The sequence below is a fragment of the Eurosta solidaginis genome, chromosome 4 (genome assembly GCF_040869045.1).
Source record: "Eurosta solidaginis isolate ZX-2024a chromosome 4, ASM4086904v1, whole genome shotgun sequence".
NCBI lineage: Eukaryota > Metazoa > Arthropoda > Insecta > Diptera > Tephritidae > Eurosta > Eurosta solidaginis.
In genome coordinates, this window is record NC_090322.1 from 222,479,522 (window position 1) to 222,494,995 (window position 15,474).

General features: G+C 36.3%; 1 protein-coding gene across 1 annotated transcript in view; it reads left to right on the plus strand.

The window, feature by feature from the left end:
- Window positions 1-14,935, plus strand: part of LOC137249075 (odorant receptor 63a-like) — a 106,834-nt gene extending 91,899 nt beyond the window's left edge. Inside the window, exons 9-10 of the mRNA XM_067780227.1 lie at window positions 11,924-12,079; window positions 14,294-14,935. Coding sequence (XP_067636328.1) covers window positions 11,924-12,079; window positions 14,294-14,347 — 210 coding nt within the window. The 3' untranslated portion in view covers window positions 14,348-14,935. The remainder of the gene's footprint in view (window positions 1-11,923; window positions 12,080-14,293) is intronic.
- Window positions 14,936-15,474: the final 539 nt, after the last annotated feature.

Sequence of the window (15,474 nt, forward strand, 5' to 3'; positions counted from 1 at the left end):
AAAAAGGGCGAAGTCACGCCCATTTTGCAATTTTCTTTTATATTTGTATTTTTTTGAATCATATCATTACTGGAGTTGAATATTGACATTATTTATTTATATACTACTAAAGATATTCAATTTGTTGTTAAAATTTTATTTAATTTTTTTTTTTAAAGTGGGCGTGTTCTTCATCCGATTTTGCAAATTTTTGTTTAGGACACATATAGTAATAGGAGTAACGTTTCTGCCAAAATTCATCATAATATCTTCAACGACTGCCAAATAAAGCTTGCAAAACTTTTAAATCTCCTTCTTTTAAAAGTGGGCGGTGCCATGCCCGTTGTCCAAAATTATACTAGCTTTCTATTCTGCGTCATAAGGCCAAGCCACCTACCAAGTTTCATCGATTTATCCGTCCTTGGTTATGAGTTATCGCAGTTTTTCGGTTTTTCGAAATATTCGATATCGAAAAAGTGGGCGAGGTTGTAATCCGATTTCATTCATTTTAAATAGCGATCGGAGATGAGTGCCCATGAACGTACATATCAAATTTCATTAAGATACCTCAAAATTTACTCAAGTTATCGTGTTTACGGACGGACAGACGGACGGACGGAGGGACAGACATGGCTAAATTAATTTCTTTTTTCACCCAGATCATTTTGTATATAGAAGTCTGTATCTATCTCGATTAGTTTATGCCGTTACAGTGTACCGTTATGCGAACAAAATTAATATACTTTGTGAGCTCTGCTCAGCTGAGTATAAAAATGTTGCGTGTGTGTTCGAAGCTGGCATAGTACATTACGGCAAAAATTCTTAATAAAATTTCATGAAAATGAAATTATATGATAATCTGGGCATCCCAAAAGACGTCTGATCGATGAGGCTACACCTCCCAGGAGCTTAAGGGGTCATATCCGTAAGCATTATGAGGAAATACGGTTCCTGAGAACACAGTTGTATGAAGCAAAATATCACAAGCAGGTCATCAGTGATCTCCACAAACGGGCATCGGACCTTTATGCCAGGAATTGCCTGGCGAATCCAGTACTTAAAGAAAAATACCCAGAACTAGCAGAAGAGGAATGCGCTGTCCCAGTGGAAACGATCGTCACTCTAGCTCAATGGTTCCCAACCTTTTCTAGGCCAGGGACCACTTTTACCTTTCTGTTGGTGCCAGGGACCACTAGTTAAGTAGGTATAATAAAAAAATTTAAAAATCAAATTGAACTTTATTTAAAACCTCAATGGGTATTTATGTACACAAAAATAAATTTAAAAAATGTTCGGTAATTTGGTATCAATGTGATTTTTGAGCTTGTATATTCTGTACGAGCTCGTGGATCCTCGGACTAATGCTGCTTAAAGCTACACGCAGATCATCACTTACTTCCAAACGATTCCTTGCCTTGTTTTTAATTACCATCAAAGAAGAAAATCCCTGCTCACATAAATAAGTCGTTGAAAAACATATCAAATAACGCAAGGCAATTTCTTGAAGTTTGTTATAAAAAATTGCTTTTTTACACCAAAGCGACTCTATTGAATTCGATTCAAAAGCATCCTTGCAGTTTCTGTCATTTTGGAGTTCTATCAGTTCTTCCTGGATTCCTTCAGCAACTTCACTTACGTTCATGGTAAAAGGGCTACGAATCAGTTTTTGATCAACTATAGCTTCTTCGGCATATCCTGGGAAGTAACGATTGAATTCATCAATCAACATTTGTAAATGAGTTTTAATGTTTTTTTGGATATTTGAAATGAATAAAATTTTAATTTGAAATGAAAAAAATGTCATTTGATTGGAAATAGTTTCATTTATCTTGAAAAAATATTTGATTTTACTTGGAGTGAGTTTAATTTGACTTCGAATAGGTTTAATTTCACATGAAAAAGGTTTCATTTTACCTAAAAAAAGTTTTATTTCATTTGAAAAAACTTTGAATTGACTTGACAGAAATTTTATTTTGATTTGAAAAAAGTTTATTTGAATTTAAAAAATTTTATTTGAATATAAAAACGTTTCATTTGAATTTAAAAACGTTTCATTTGAATTTAAAAAAGTTTCATTTGAATTTAAAAATGTTTCATTTGAATTTAAAAAAATTTCAATTTCAATTTATTTAAAAATTTGTACAAGTAAGACTATTGTCTCTTAAAGTACATCAACATTTGGAAATAAAAATATTACATATATATAAGTTGAAATACGATTACAAAGTAATAATAATAATAAATTACTTAATTATACAATATTTTTTTCAAGTGAGCTATGACAGCAAAAGAAAGGAAGGATAAATCATACTAGACATGTGTTTATTAACACGCTTTTATTAGCTTGGCCTGTATGTAACGGAATCTTTGAGCTTAATTTTCACCGGTTTCTAGAAGTCTGATTAATTTGAAACTTTGCATACGTATCAAGGACCAATGACAATGCATTAACTTGATGGTGTGGTGACATAAGGTCAACGGTCATAAGGTCAGTTGGCCTTATTACCACTTTGAATGACCATAAGTTTGATTAAAACTTTGCAAACGTATCAAGGCTCGATGACAATGCATTAATGTGATGGTGTGGTAACGTAAGGTCAACGGCCATAAGGTCAATTGGCCTTATTACCACTTTGAATGGCCATAAGTTTAATTGAAACTTTGCACACGTATCAAGGCTCGATGACAATGCAATAATGTGATGGTGGGGTCACATAAGGTTAGCGGACATAAGGTCAATTGAACTTGTGACCACCCCAAATGGCCATAGATTTGAAACCTTGCACATAATGCGAAAAACGAATTCCTTTATTAATGATAGAAGTGGATGCATGGCACATCTACGAAAGAGCATACTGGAACCCTTTTTAAAACGCTTTTATTAGATTGGCCTGTATCTATCTATGTATCTATGTATCCATGTATGTATGTAACGGAATCTGGAGTGGAGCCGAAAGCCCCCGTAATGCAGAGCTCCGAACTCCGTTGCACTTTTTGGAGCATTTTACGATAGGTACTTTTAGCTAGTGTAGGCCACCAGACCAAGGCACCATAAAGAAGAATCGGGCGCACAATAGCTGTGTAAATACGGTAGGTCACCTTAGGGGAGAATCCCCAGGACGTGCCAATTGCCCTCTTGCAGGTGAACAGCTCTGCTGCTGCCTTCTTGGATCGCTCCACTATATGGTCACTCCATAATAGCTTCCTATCCAGAATGACTCCCAAATACTTGACTTGATCGCTAAACGCTAAGAACGTACCCCCAATTCTTGGCGGTGTAAGACTTGGTACTTTATGCCTCCTCGTGAAGAGAACAAACTCGGTTTTATCCGGGTTGACTTCCAAACCTGTGGCGGGTTGTACTCCTGGAGCAGCTCCAGGATGCCAGCTGGGTCCGTTGGCGTCACTGGAACCCAGGCTCGTCGTCGTGAGGGGATATCACGCGCCTCCACTACCTTGAGGCGCGCGCCCGGGTAGGGGTGGTATAGCGTGACGGCGGCCCTATAGAGGTTGACCGACCTGGTGTCGTCACAGGGAATTAGCTTGACATTGCCCTGGAATCACCCTGCATCGGTGTAAGATGGCGGTGGACTAGGGTTGTCTTTTTAACATTAACGGCCACCGTAGCGAGCGTGGCCTCGATCCCCTTCCACTGTTGTTTCGGGATCATGCCATGTTCGCTGCTCTCGTCTATAATGCCAATGATCTGCCGACCCTTAGCAATTTCGGCGAAAGACCACGTTGAGCCTCCCTGTGTCTTGGCCCTTTTCGGTGCCGTGGGGTTGGATTCATCCATGGACCGCTAGCGTTTCGAGGTTTCATCACTCTCGACTAAAACTTTTAAAATTACTTGAACTAAAAAATTAAAAATAAATAATAGTTTAAAAAAACTAAAAAAACGCGCTTTTATAGCAAACCGAACTAAAAAATAGAAAATAATTTTCAATTAAAAAGAGTTTACATAACAGTAGTAGAAGGTCAAACAATCGTTTATAGCAATGGTTCCCAACCTTTTCTAGGCCAGGGACCACTTTTACCTTTCTGTTGGTGCCAGGGACCACTAGTTAAGTAGGTATAATAAAAAAATTTAAAAATCAAATTGAACTTTATTTAAAACCTCAATGGGTATTTATGTACACAAAAATAAATTTAAAAAATGTTCGGTAATTTGGTATCAATGTGATTTTTGAGCTTGTATATTCTGTACGAGCTCGTGGATCCTCGGACTAATGCTTCTTAAAGCTACACGCAGATCATCACTTACTTCCAAACGATTCCTTGCCTTGTTTTTAATTACCATCAAAGCAGAAAATCCCTGCTCACATAAATAAGTCGTTGAAAAACATATCAAATAACGCAAGGCAATTTCTCGAAGTTTGTTATAAAAAATTGCTTTTTTACACCAAAGCGACTCTATTGAATTCGATTCAAAAGCATCCTTGCAGTTTCTGTCATTTTGGAGTTCTATCAGTTCTTCCTGGATTCCTTCAGCAACTTCACTTACGTTCATGGTAAAAGGGCTACGAATCAGTTTTTGATCAACTATAGCTTCTTCGGCATATCCTGGGAAGTAACGATTGAATTCATCAATCAACATTTGTAAATGAGTTTTAATGTTTTTTTGGATATTTGCTACACTCGAGCCATACTTTTTGTCTTCCACAAGAGTTTTAAATGTCGCAAACGCAGAATAATTTTTTTCTTCAAGTTATAAAAGCTCGAAGTTTGTCTTCAAAAATGAATATATTTCCGACGTTTTGTAATTGTTTATTTCCGGAACCTTGCAGTTGCATATTCAGTTTATTCAAATGTTCGAAAATGTCCACAAGATAAGCCAAATTTAGCTGACACGTCGGATTAGTAAACTGTTTTGAAATATCATTCATTTTTTTATCAACCAGAAATATCTCAACCTCTGCCCTTAGTTCGTACAATCTTGCCAACATATTACCTTTCGAAAGCCATCGAACTTCTGTGTGAAAAAGAAGTGCTTCATGGTTAGACTCCATATCAGTGCACAACTTTTTGAAAAGGCGTGTATTTAATGCGCTGCTTTTAATTACATTCACAACTTTTATGGCCATTTGCAATGTATCATTAAGGCATACGCGTAAAGTCTTAGAAGCTAATGCCTGGCGATGAATTAAGCAATGTGACGTTATTACATTGGGATTTTTCTGTTTAACTAAAGTCGACAAACCAGAACGTGAACCTAACATTGCTGGAGCACCATCAGTGCAGAGAGAAACGAGGTGATCCCACATCAGATTATGCTTACCAAAATATTCCGCTATTGAATTCATGACGTCCATACCTTTCGATGTTGTTTCCAGCTCCCGTGAAATCAATAATTCTTCTTTAATTACGTTTTCATCTAAAAAGCGAACAAATACCAGTAGTTGACAACAATTTGAAATATCGGTCGATTCATCACACTGCAAAGCGAAAAATGGAGATTTTTTGATTTTTGAAACAAGTTGCTCCTCTATATCATTTGACATTAGCTCAATTCGGGCTTTGACGGTGTTATTGGACAGAGGTATATTCTGATTTTTTTTCCTGGCCTCTAATCCCAGTACTTCTTCGACGGCTTTGATCATACAGGGTTTCACAAGCGTTTCCCCGATTGTATGAGGTTTTTTAGATTGTGCTATCAATTTAGAAATCTCAAACGAAGCTACTAATGATTTTTGTGAAGCTGAAAATCTCGTACCACTAGGTCCGAGTTTCATTTTTTTAGGTTTTCTAATTTTCCTTCAAATAATTCTACTGGACGGTCAGACAAATTCGGATGTACCGTGTCTAAGTTTTTAAGCTTCATTTGCGAGGACAGTTGAGCATATAACACACTGTGGTTTTATTTCTCCCTTATTTACTATCGAGGTAAATCCAAACTTTATGTAGTTACTGTCGTATTTTCTCTTGGGCGCCATGTCCTTAAAATAAAATTAAAAAAAAAAAATAGAGCTAAATACAAACTAGGAAAAAAACCGTAAGTTCAGACATTATAAAAAATATTTATCATGGTGTTACACTACGATCACACTGCAACCGACTTCTGTCGTCCATCAGCAAACACACATCCGCACACATGTGTTTTAAATGTGCTCGCAAGTTTCATTCGATTTCACCCGAATGTAAACAAACTTTTGCTCGTCCGTGCAAATAGAACGCGCTCGAATTTGCCGGCCGTGCCGGACTACAAAAATCGGTTGCAGTGTGCGCGTAGCCTAAGCTAGCTTCTCCCGTGACACAACAAATCCAAGTAAGTAGCTCTCTCGTGACAAATGCATAACCAAGTAAGCAGGTGGAAAACTAATCGATACTTACTTGTTTTGGTTTTGTCACGGGAGGTACTTATTTTTTATATAACACAAAAACAAAAAAAAAATGTACTACGAACCCACGAATAACAAATCTTTGCACTAGAATTATCAATTCGACTTTTAGAAGTTCATAAACATTTAAAGTCGTGACCTCTAGTTATCTAACCGATAGTGTTCTTACAAGGAACATCAGCTGTTCTTCCTTGCATGGAATAGGTAACCTTGTAATTGAACCATGTTACTTCACATGTGCATATGCATATACCTATACTGATGTTTCATTAAAATTATGATATCATATCAAATCATATACAAATCACAACAGCAATTTGATATGCACTGATTCAATACCATTTACACATAATCGTGAGCTCACTTAAACAGAAATATACGCTTTTAAGATGTACATGGTATTCCAGAAATCGAAGTTTTTTAGACCAACGAAAACAATTTAATTAAAATGTCTACTTACCTGTACCATTAACGGACAAATTCAAAAAATAAAGTTAAGAACAACGATCAGTAATGATCAATTCCCTTCCTCACACAGTAAAGTAATACGAAATGCTATTACAGAAACTGAAATATAACAAATGACTGGGTTAGTTATGAGCGACGCACTGTTTTTTCAGTATCAGTAAAGAGAGTGACTGCTACCTTCAATAGCTGTTACTTTTTATGAAAATCACAATCGCTATTCCGATTTCACTTATGTATTCTTATTTTATGGAGGGGGGTCCTACAGCAGCGAAATTTGGCATAATAACTTTTTTGGTAATACGATTTGGCATTAGGCTCAAATTACAGAAACCAAATACATGGAAAATAAATATTTATATGTGGAGCAACCGTTATTTTGCCATGCCATATGTGGATAGTTTTTGTTTACCAACCGTTAAATTTCAAATCATTCGCGGACCATATTTTGGGAACCATTGCTCTAGCTCAACTTTGATCTAGGTAGTGTAACATGTTAAACTCTTACATATCCAGAATCAACCCCGACATAAAAATATATGTCCTGCTTGCAATGTGTCCCCACTTGACGCCGACCATCTCTTCAATTGTAATGTGGAACCAACGCCTCAAACACCTCTCTCCCCCTGTTGAAACAGCAAGTTTCCTTGGACTCCCGTTAGAGGATATTGATGACAATTTGTGATCGGTCGCTCCTATATCGTGGGGCGAAGCACTGCAACAACAACAACAACGGGTACGAAAAGTGACTTTCGTTTGCCGAGAGAGGGCTTTATTTTCAATTGCCTACCTTGTCCAAAGTAGCATTTATTAGCAAGAGTGATTCTTCGGTCGTTTATATAGCATATTAGCTTTACCCGGCGTACGTTGTAACGCCCGAGATCGAATGAATGTTGCGTTATTTTTTCTGTTTTGTTTGTTGATAATTTAGTTTATTGTGCTGTAAATTGAAATGAATTTTGTACGCATATTTGGTGAAATTTTCGTTCAAACATTTTATTATTGTATCTTATTGTAATGCATGTGGGTACACAATATTTTTGGTTTTTTCGTTCGGTGTAAAGATAAACAAATTTTTTGGCCTTCCAACTCTAAAGCAAGCAACATATAGCTGGTCATGGGAAAAGCACGGACTCTCTAAGATTGCCCTTGTGCTTTGTTGATTGTAATTGCGGAAGCAAGGCGTACAGGAAACTGTAAGAGCTTAAAATTGAATGGCAAATCTGTAGGAATCATTGGGATCCGTGGTATGAGCACATCTTCACCTTTGATTTTACCGCTGATTACTGTTGCTTCGACTACATTCGGCATTCATTTCTTAATGCAAAGTCTGGTCCCATTGCTCAATTTTGGTGTGTCTAAATTCCGAAGATTGGTGATTGGTGAGCCAATTTACAAAGTTAATATATGCACAGGCATTCCAGGCGGTTCTAATGAGTTTAGAAATTCAATTGGATAATTCACAATTTCATCTTCATCTGTAACTGTATCGATCGATTTATATTTCGTCACTTCACCACGAATTTATCACTTTTTTACCTTTATATTGTAACGAATTTACTTGCAAATCCTCTTATTTGCCCTCTTGCTAGGTTCGTATCGCTAAACTGTTGAATAAATAACTCCAATATTGAATAATGGAAAAATGGCCTTTATTAAAGTACTTCACAATAACACTTATACTTTGCTACTCGCTGGCTTAATAACAAAACTGATTGATAACTCAAATTAAACTCTACTATTGGCCGCCAGATCGCGTGCTTAATCAATAACTAATTGATTGCTCAACTCAAACTGAATTACTACTTACTCGCCTGCCCCGCTTTTATAGTTTACGCTGCATACTTCTAGGCTCTTCGATTTCCAGATTGGCGTACGGATCGAGATATTAGGAAAATTAATTTTAATTTAGGAATATGTCAATCGATTTTTAACTAACTTCCTGGTTATCTAGAGACTTGAAACCTGTAATATAGTTTAAAACTCGGTGACAGTGCAATGTTTGATCAAAAACTTTTAGCTATCATGGCTAGCTTCCTGAGTGTTGTCCTTGCATACTTTCTAGGCGTACGCGACTTTCACCACGATTCTTTTAGACTTTCAGGCGTATGCGAATTTCACCACGGTTTACAGCTGTACAAATTAAGTAGCTGACAAACGAGGTGGAATTCTTTTGTTATGATGCGAGGTGGAATTCTGTTGTCTTCGCCAGTGGTGTGAGCGAAAATTCCACTAATTCTCTTAAATCTTGCTATTTTGAAGAAATAAATAAAGATAAGAATTTTCACTTAGGAATTACTTAAATTACTAATCAAAGTTGCAATTGCTTTTTTGTAGACAGTACTAAAAAATTGAAAATAAAAAGATGATAAAACAATTTTAAGGACTTCCTTTATATAAATGGACCAAAAAATAGAAAGCGATTTTTCCTTTAATGCAGACATAGCCTTGTTGAATTTTGACTAAAAAACTTTAATAATAGCTCTTGTAAAATAATTTTGGGATTTATAATTATAAAGGTAGAGTGCGTGTTTAAATTTTAAATAATCAATTAATTAATCAAGTACATGGTTTGTCTTAAATTGAAAGATTGCGCTCCACCTGTATAGTTTTAAGTCCCAAAATTCTTTTACAAGAGCTATTGTTAAAGTTTTTTAGTCGAAATTCAACAAGACTATGTCTGTATTAAAGGAAAAATTGCCTTCTATTTTTTGGTCCATTTATATAAAGGTAGTCCTTAAAAATTTTTTATCATCTTTTTTTTGGGAGCTAAGATTGCCCGTTCACATAGCCAAAAAAAAATTTTAGTTTAAAATTCTTAATTCTGAAATATGAAAAACCTTCGTCTTGATCGAAGGAACCTATAGTCAAAATTTGGTGATGATTGAAGTGTGGGAAATACGTTTGCATAGGGAAAACACACGCAGAATTTGATTTTTATATATAGATGTCGATAGACTGAAGCTAACAAATTTTTGTAACGGCGGCAGATTACTATACGTCCAAAAGGAATAACAGCCAAACTCAACAATGCAGTCAAACTTTAGGCATTAAAATAACCTAAGTTTGTACGGCAGCCATAGTTCTGAAGAATCCCATTTATGGGGAAGGTGCCACGACCCTTTTTTCCCAATACCACATTTTACTGGAGGTGTTAGGACTTAACGTCATATAGCTCGTTTCCAATTTTTTGCATCCTACCATTACTATATCCAGAGATATGCAGTATGATATATTCCATTTGTGTGGGAGGTACCACGCCCCCTTTTGCCTAATTCCACATTTTCATGGTGTTGTTAGGGATTGACCTCATATAACTCCTTACTAAATTTCCATGTTCTGGCATGTATACCTTCAGAGTTATGCAGTACCAAAAATTCCATTTGTATGGAAGCTGCCACGCCCCTTTTATATATCGAAATTATTTTTAGCCTAAAATCTTCGTGTTGATCGAAGGAGCCTATATCCAAAATTTGATGATGATTGAAGTGTGGGAAATACGTTACCATAGGTAACACACACACAGAATTTGATTTTTATATATGTATATAGATGTCACATAAAACCAAATGTTCAGTTAAGGAGCTTTTCGTTAATTTTGTCCCACAACTAGCAGCTTAAAATTTCATCAAATATTTGCGTGTATGTCATATGTTTTTCAGATAAGTGATTTATGGTCATAACTGACTTATGCAGGCCGCAAGAAATGAGAAATTTTGTATCTCCACACAAAGTACCGATCTATTGTTATACCCAGCTGTACTTGTACACAGGGTATTATAACTTCGATTGGAGAACGGTTGGTTGTACAGGTATAAAGAAATCGAGGTGGACATAGACTCCCACATATCAAAATCTTCAATATCAATAAAAAATTGATGTCCGTCCGTCCGTTAACACGATAACTTGAGCAAAGATTGAGATTCGTTATACGGGCTTACCAAAATAGATTGGTGTTGAAAATAAGCGAAGTCGGACGATAACCACGCCCACTTTTTCGATATCAAAAATTTAGAAAAATGGAAAAAATTAGATAATTCTGAAACAAATACCGCTATGATAATAAAATTTGGCAGATGGATTGGTCTTATGACGCAAAATTTAATTTCAAAAAATTTTGGAATTTGGGGGTGCACCACATACATTTAGATTAAGAAAATTTGGAAGTTTAACAAGCCGTAAACCAAAAGATATTACATTGAAAATTGGCGGAGACATTGGCCTTGCCAAATTATAAAGACTAAGTGAGGATAATCAAAATCGGCTAACAATCGCGCCCTCTTTTCCTAGCGGTCTAACCTTAACAAATTTTGCAATAGCCCTATCGTATTTAGCTATATTTGACTGATATTCTACCTCAGTAGTTGTATGGTTGAGCTAGAAACAAAACTTAAAAAAATTTTGAAAATGAACCTGACCAGCCCCTTTTTTGTTACGCCTTCTAAAATACTTTTAATGGCATAAGTCGAACAAAAATCTCCCAAAAGCAATATAAATAGGCTTTTTGACCATTATTTGCTTAGCGCAAAGTTAAACTAAACTCCACTATTTCGGATCAACGTTTCGCTAAGCACCTTAGTTTCTTCAGGAGCGAAAGGTTGAGCCGAAATAGTGGAGTTTAGTTTAACTTTGCACTAAGCAAATAATGGTCAAAAAGCCTATTTATACTGCTTTTGGGAGATTTTTGTTCGACTTATGCCATTAAAAGTATTTTAGAAGGCATAACAATTAATTAAAAATCTCCCAATCCGAACGATATTTGGCACAAACATTTTTTTATAGTTTTAATTCTCTGAAAATGAGCGAAATCGCCTCTCCTACTTTTTATACTCAACTTTACTTGTACACTGGTTAACAGCGTTTCGGTTTTGCCCGAACTTAGACTTTCTTACATGTTTATTTTATATTTATCGAAAGTGTCGCTTAAGTATGTCCATCTGTTTACTATATATTACATATCCTATAAAGCCGATTATTCGGATATTACGCATAGGAAGTTTAGTGCTTGGTTCCATTTATGAAATGTATGCATTTTTCGGCACAGCCAAAGACGGTTCTGCCCTTACTTGTTTTTGTTGATTCTGAGGAAATTATCATCATTCTAAATTACCAAGCTTTTTTGTCTTTTGATTATTTTACAGAGTGAAGAGATCTCGCATGCTCTATATAATTGTATATGGTATCAAGAATCTAAGGAATTTCAAAAATTGGTCCAAATGATGTTACTTCGAACTAAAGACGAATTTCATTTTGATATATCTTGGTTTGCACGTTTGAACTACGATACTATGGTTAAGGTAAAAGTGATACAAATATCTATAACTAGCAGACCCGGCTGACGTTGTTCTGCCCTAAATATGGTTTATCTGCATATATTTTAATAAGCTTTTTCCGTCTAACTCTGCCCTCGCCCCTCTACACTTTTTCCTAATCTTTGTATTCACTCCTCCCTTCGAATCTTTCGCTTCATCTATCTCCATCTTCGTCTCATTCTATCTTTTTCTCAGTCTGCTTCTCCTTCTCTCTTTTCTCTTCTCTCAATCTATCTTATTACCAGTCCCAAAGGGTGGTATGTATTTTGTTCCAGTCCCATTCCGAGTCTCAGTCTCAGGCCCAGTGCCAGTTCTAGTCCCAATCACAGTCCCAGTCCGTCTCTGGTCTACTTCCCGGAAAAAATATCGTAAATACTAATATAGGCAAATTTATATACCAAATTTGAGGCCAATCGAATACGACGTATGTAAGTTGGTATGTGGCTATTATTAATTAATGTCTTTATTTCAGCTTCGCATGCATATAAATAAGTTTTCCCAGGTTGATGAGATTAAATCGAATATCACAATCAAAATTACTTTAAAGCTCTCAGCAACAGCTCATTTGATATCCTTAATACACACATATTCTAGGGGTATCCGGGTCCATGTTTTGGCCTCTATCTCGGGACCCTAGTCACCCAGAGGTGTAAGACTTACTCTGTACTAAGGCAAACATCAACAGCTTTCATTTGATATCCATAATACACACACATTCTAGGGGTATCCGGGTCCATATTTTGGCCTATATCCCGAGACCCTAGTCACCCAGCGGTGTAAAACTTTCTCTGTACTAAAGCACACATCAACATCTTCAATTTGATATCCATAATTTAAAAACACATCCTATTGTTACCCTGATCCACGTTTTTTCCTATATCTCGAGACACTAGTCACCCAGGGATATGAAAATTACCCTCTACTAAAGCACTCATCAACAGCTTTCATTTGATATCCATAATACACACACATTCTATGGGTATCCGGGTCCATGTTTTGGCCTATATCCCGAGACCCTAGTAACCCAGCGGTGTAAAACTTATTCTGTACTTAAGCACACATCAACAGCTTCAATCTGATATCCAAAATTTAAAAACACATCCTAGTGTTACCCTGATCTACGCTTTGTCCTTTATCTCGAGACCCCAGTCACACAGGGATATGAAAATTACCTTCTACGAAAGCACTCATCTACAACTTTCATTTGATATCCATAATACACACACATTCTAGGGATATACGGGTCCACGTTTTGGCCTATATCTCGAGACCCTAGTCTACCAGAGGTTATAAAATTACCCTCTAGTAAAGCACTCATCAACAGCTTTCATTTGATATCTATATTGTATAAACACATTCTAGGGGGGCCCGTGTCCTCGTTTTGGCTTATATCTCGAGAACCTAGTCACCAATTGGTATGAAAACTACCCTGTACTAACACACCCATCAACATCTTTCATTTGATATCCATATTGTATAAACACATTCTAGGGGTGCCCGGGTCCACGTTTTGGCCTTTATCTCGAGACCCTAGTCACCAATAGGTATGAAAACTACCCTGTACTAAAGCACTCATCAACAGCTTTCATTTGATATCCATATTGTATAAACACATTCAAGGGGGGCCGGGTCTACGTTTTGGCCTATATCTCGGGACCCTAGTCACCAATAGGTATGCAAACTACCCTGTACTAAAGCACTCATCAAGAGTTTTCTTTTGATATCCATATTGTATAAACGCATTCTAGGGGTGTCCAGGTCCACGTTTTGGCCTATATCTCGAGACCCTAGTCACCAATAGGTATGAAAACTACCCTGTACTGAATCACTCATCAACAACTTTCATTTGATATCCATATTGTATAAACACTTTCTAGGGGTGCCCTGGCCCACGTTTTGGCCTGGCCTATATCTCGAGACCCTAGTCACCCAGGGGTACGAAAAATACCCAGTCTCAAAGTACTCATAAACAACTTCCATTTTATACCCATATGGTACAAACACATCCCAGGATTACACAGGTCCACGTTTTGATCTCAAGACCCTAGCCAGAACGGGATAAAAAGTATCCTATGTCCGTTCCTGGTTCTCAGCTACCTCTCCACCAATTTTCAGCCAAATCGGTTCATCCTTTCTTGAGTTTCTTTTATATACATATATAGATAAAAATTTTTTTTAAATATGTTCTTTTTATTTCAGATATTCAAAATGAGCTATTCATATTTCCTGCTTCTACAGGATATAGCGGATTAAGCAAGGAATGAGCGGTGCTTTTGAAATTCATATATATATACATGTTTATATACATACAGCTGCGAAAACGAAAATAGCAGTCAGTTTTTACAAAATTTCGTGATTTGAATTTTTTTTTTATTAATTCAAGAAAAAAATTGCACAAATTTTTGCAAGCCAATCTCTAAAACGTTTTCGTATAACTCGAAAACTCGAGAAAATTTTACGTAAAGTTCGAATTACTTAATTGGGTTTTCAGAATTAATTTTAAAACAACAAAGTATAAGTTTGAGGTCTGTATAAATTTGAAGTGATTTTGAGAATTTTTTTGTTTGCCAAGAGATTGTTTTTCAATTTCTTCGATACGATGCATTATTTTATAAAAAACAAGAGTTTAACTGATGAAGATTGATAAAAATGTCGCAACTGTACTTTCATATTTGACTATAAATGTACTAGCATAGACTATGGTATTGTACCGATACAACAGCTATAACCTAATCAAAGTTCCGTATAGATATCATATCCGTGCTTGATTTATAATAAGTTTATTAATGGTTTACTTCTTTCTTAGCTTGAACGAAAACTTCATATGTAGATTATAAAAAATAAAAGCTTTTATCAAACCACAAACCAACATTTTGTTAACTATGAAAATCTTGTCTCACCCTAGGGAGAAATCAAGATATTTGGTAGAGGTCGCGGATGTTGTCATGGCAAGGGTAACATTTTGATTGCTAAGACGATGGATGGCCACCATTAAGGTTATCGCACCCGTTTTCCAAGCTAAGTGGGGAGGTTTGGCGCATTAAGGCAAACAAACCCCTTCAACACGGCATACCGATGTTTGAGCTAAAGGGGTTATTGTGTACTTCTCCTTAGCCCATCGATCGGCCTATGGGGTTCGGCATTTCTTATATATTCTTGAAGATATTTTTGGCCTTTCGTTAATAATTACCCCAGCAATTGATCCTGTTTGGAGGAAAGTTGTATGGTGAACTATTGCACGATGCCTTGTTGTACATTTTTTCAACCAGCAGTTATGGATACTATCTGGTCCTGGCGACTGTTTCGCACCTTTTTGCCTCTATCTTATGACAGCTCTAGCAAACAAAACAGTTACAACATGTACGTGCAATTCTCACTTT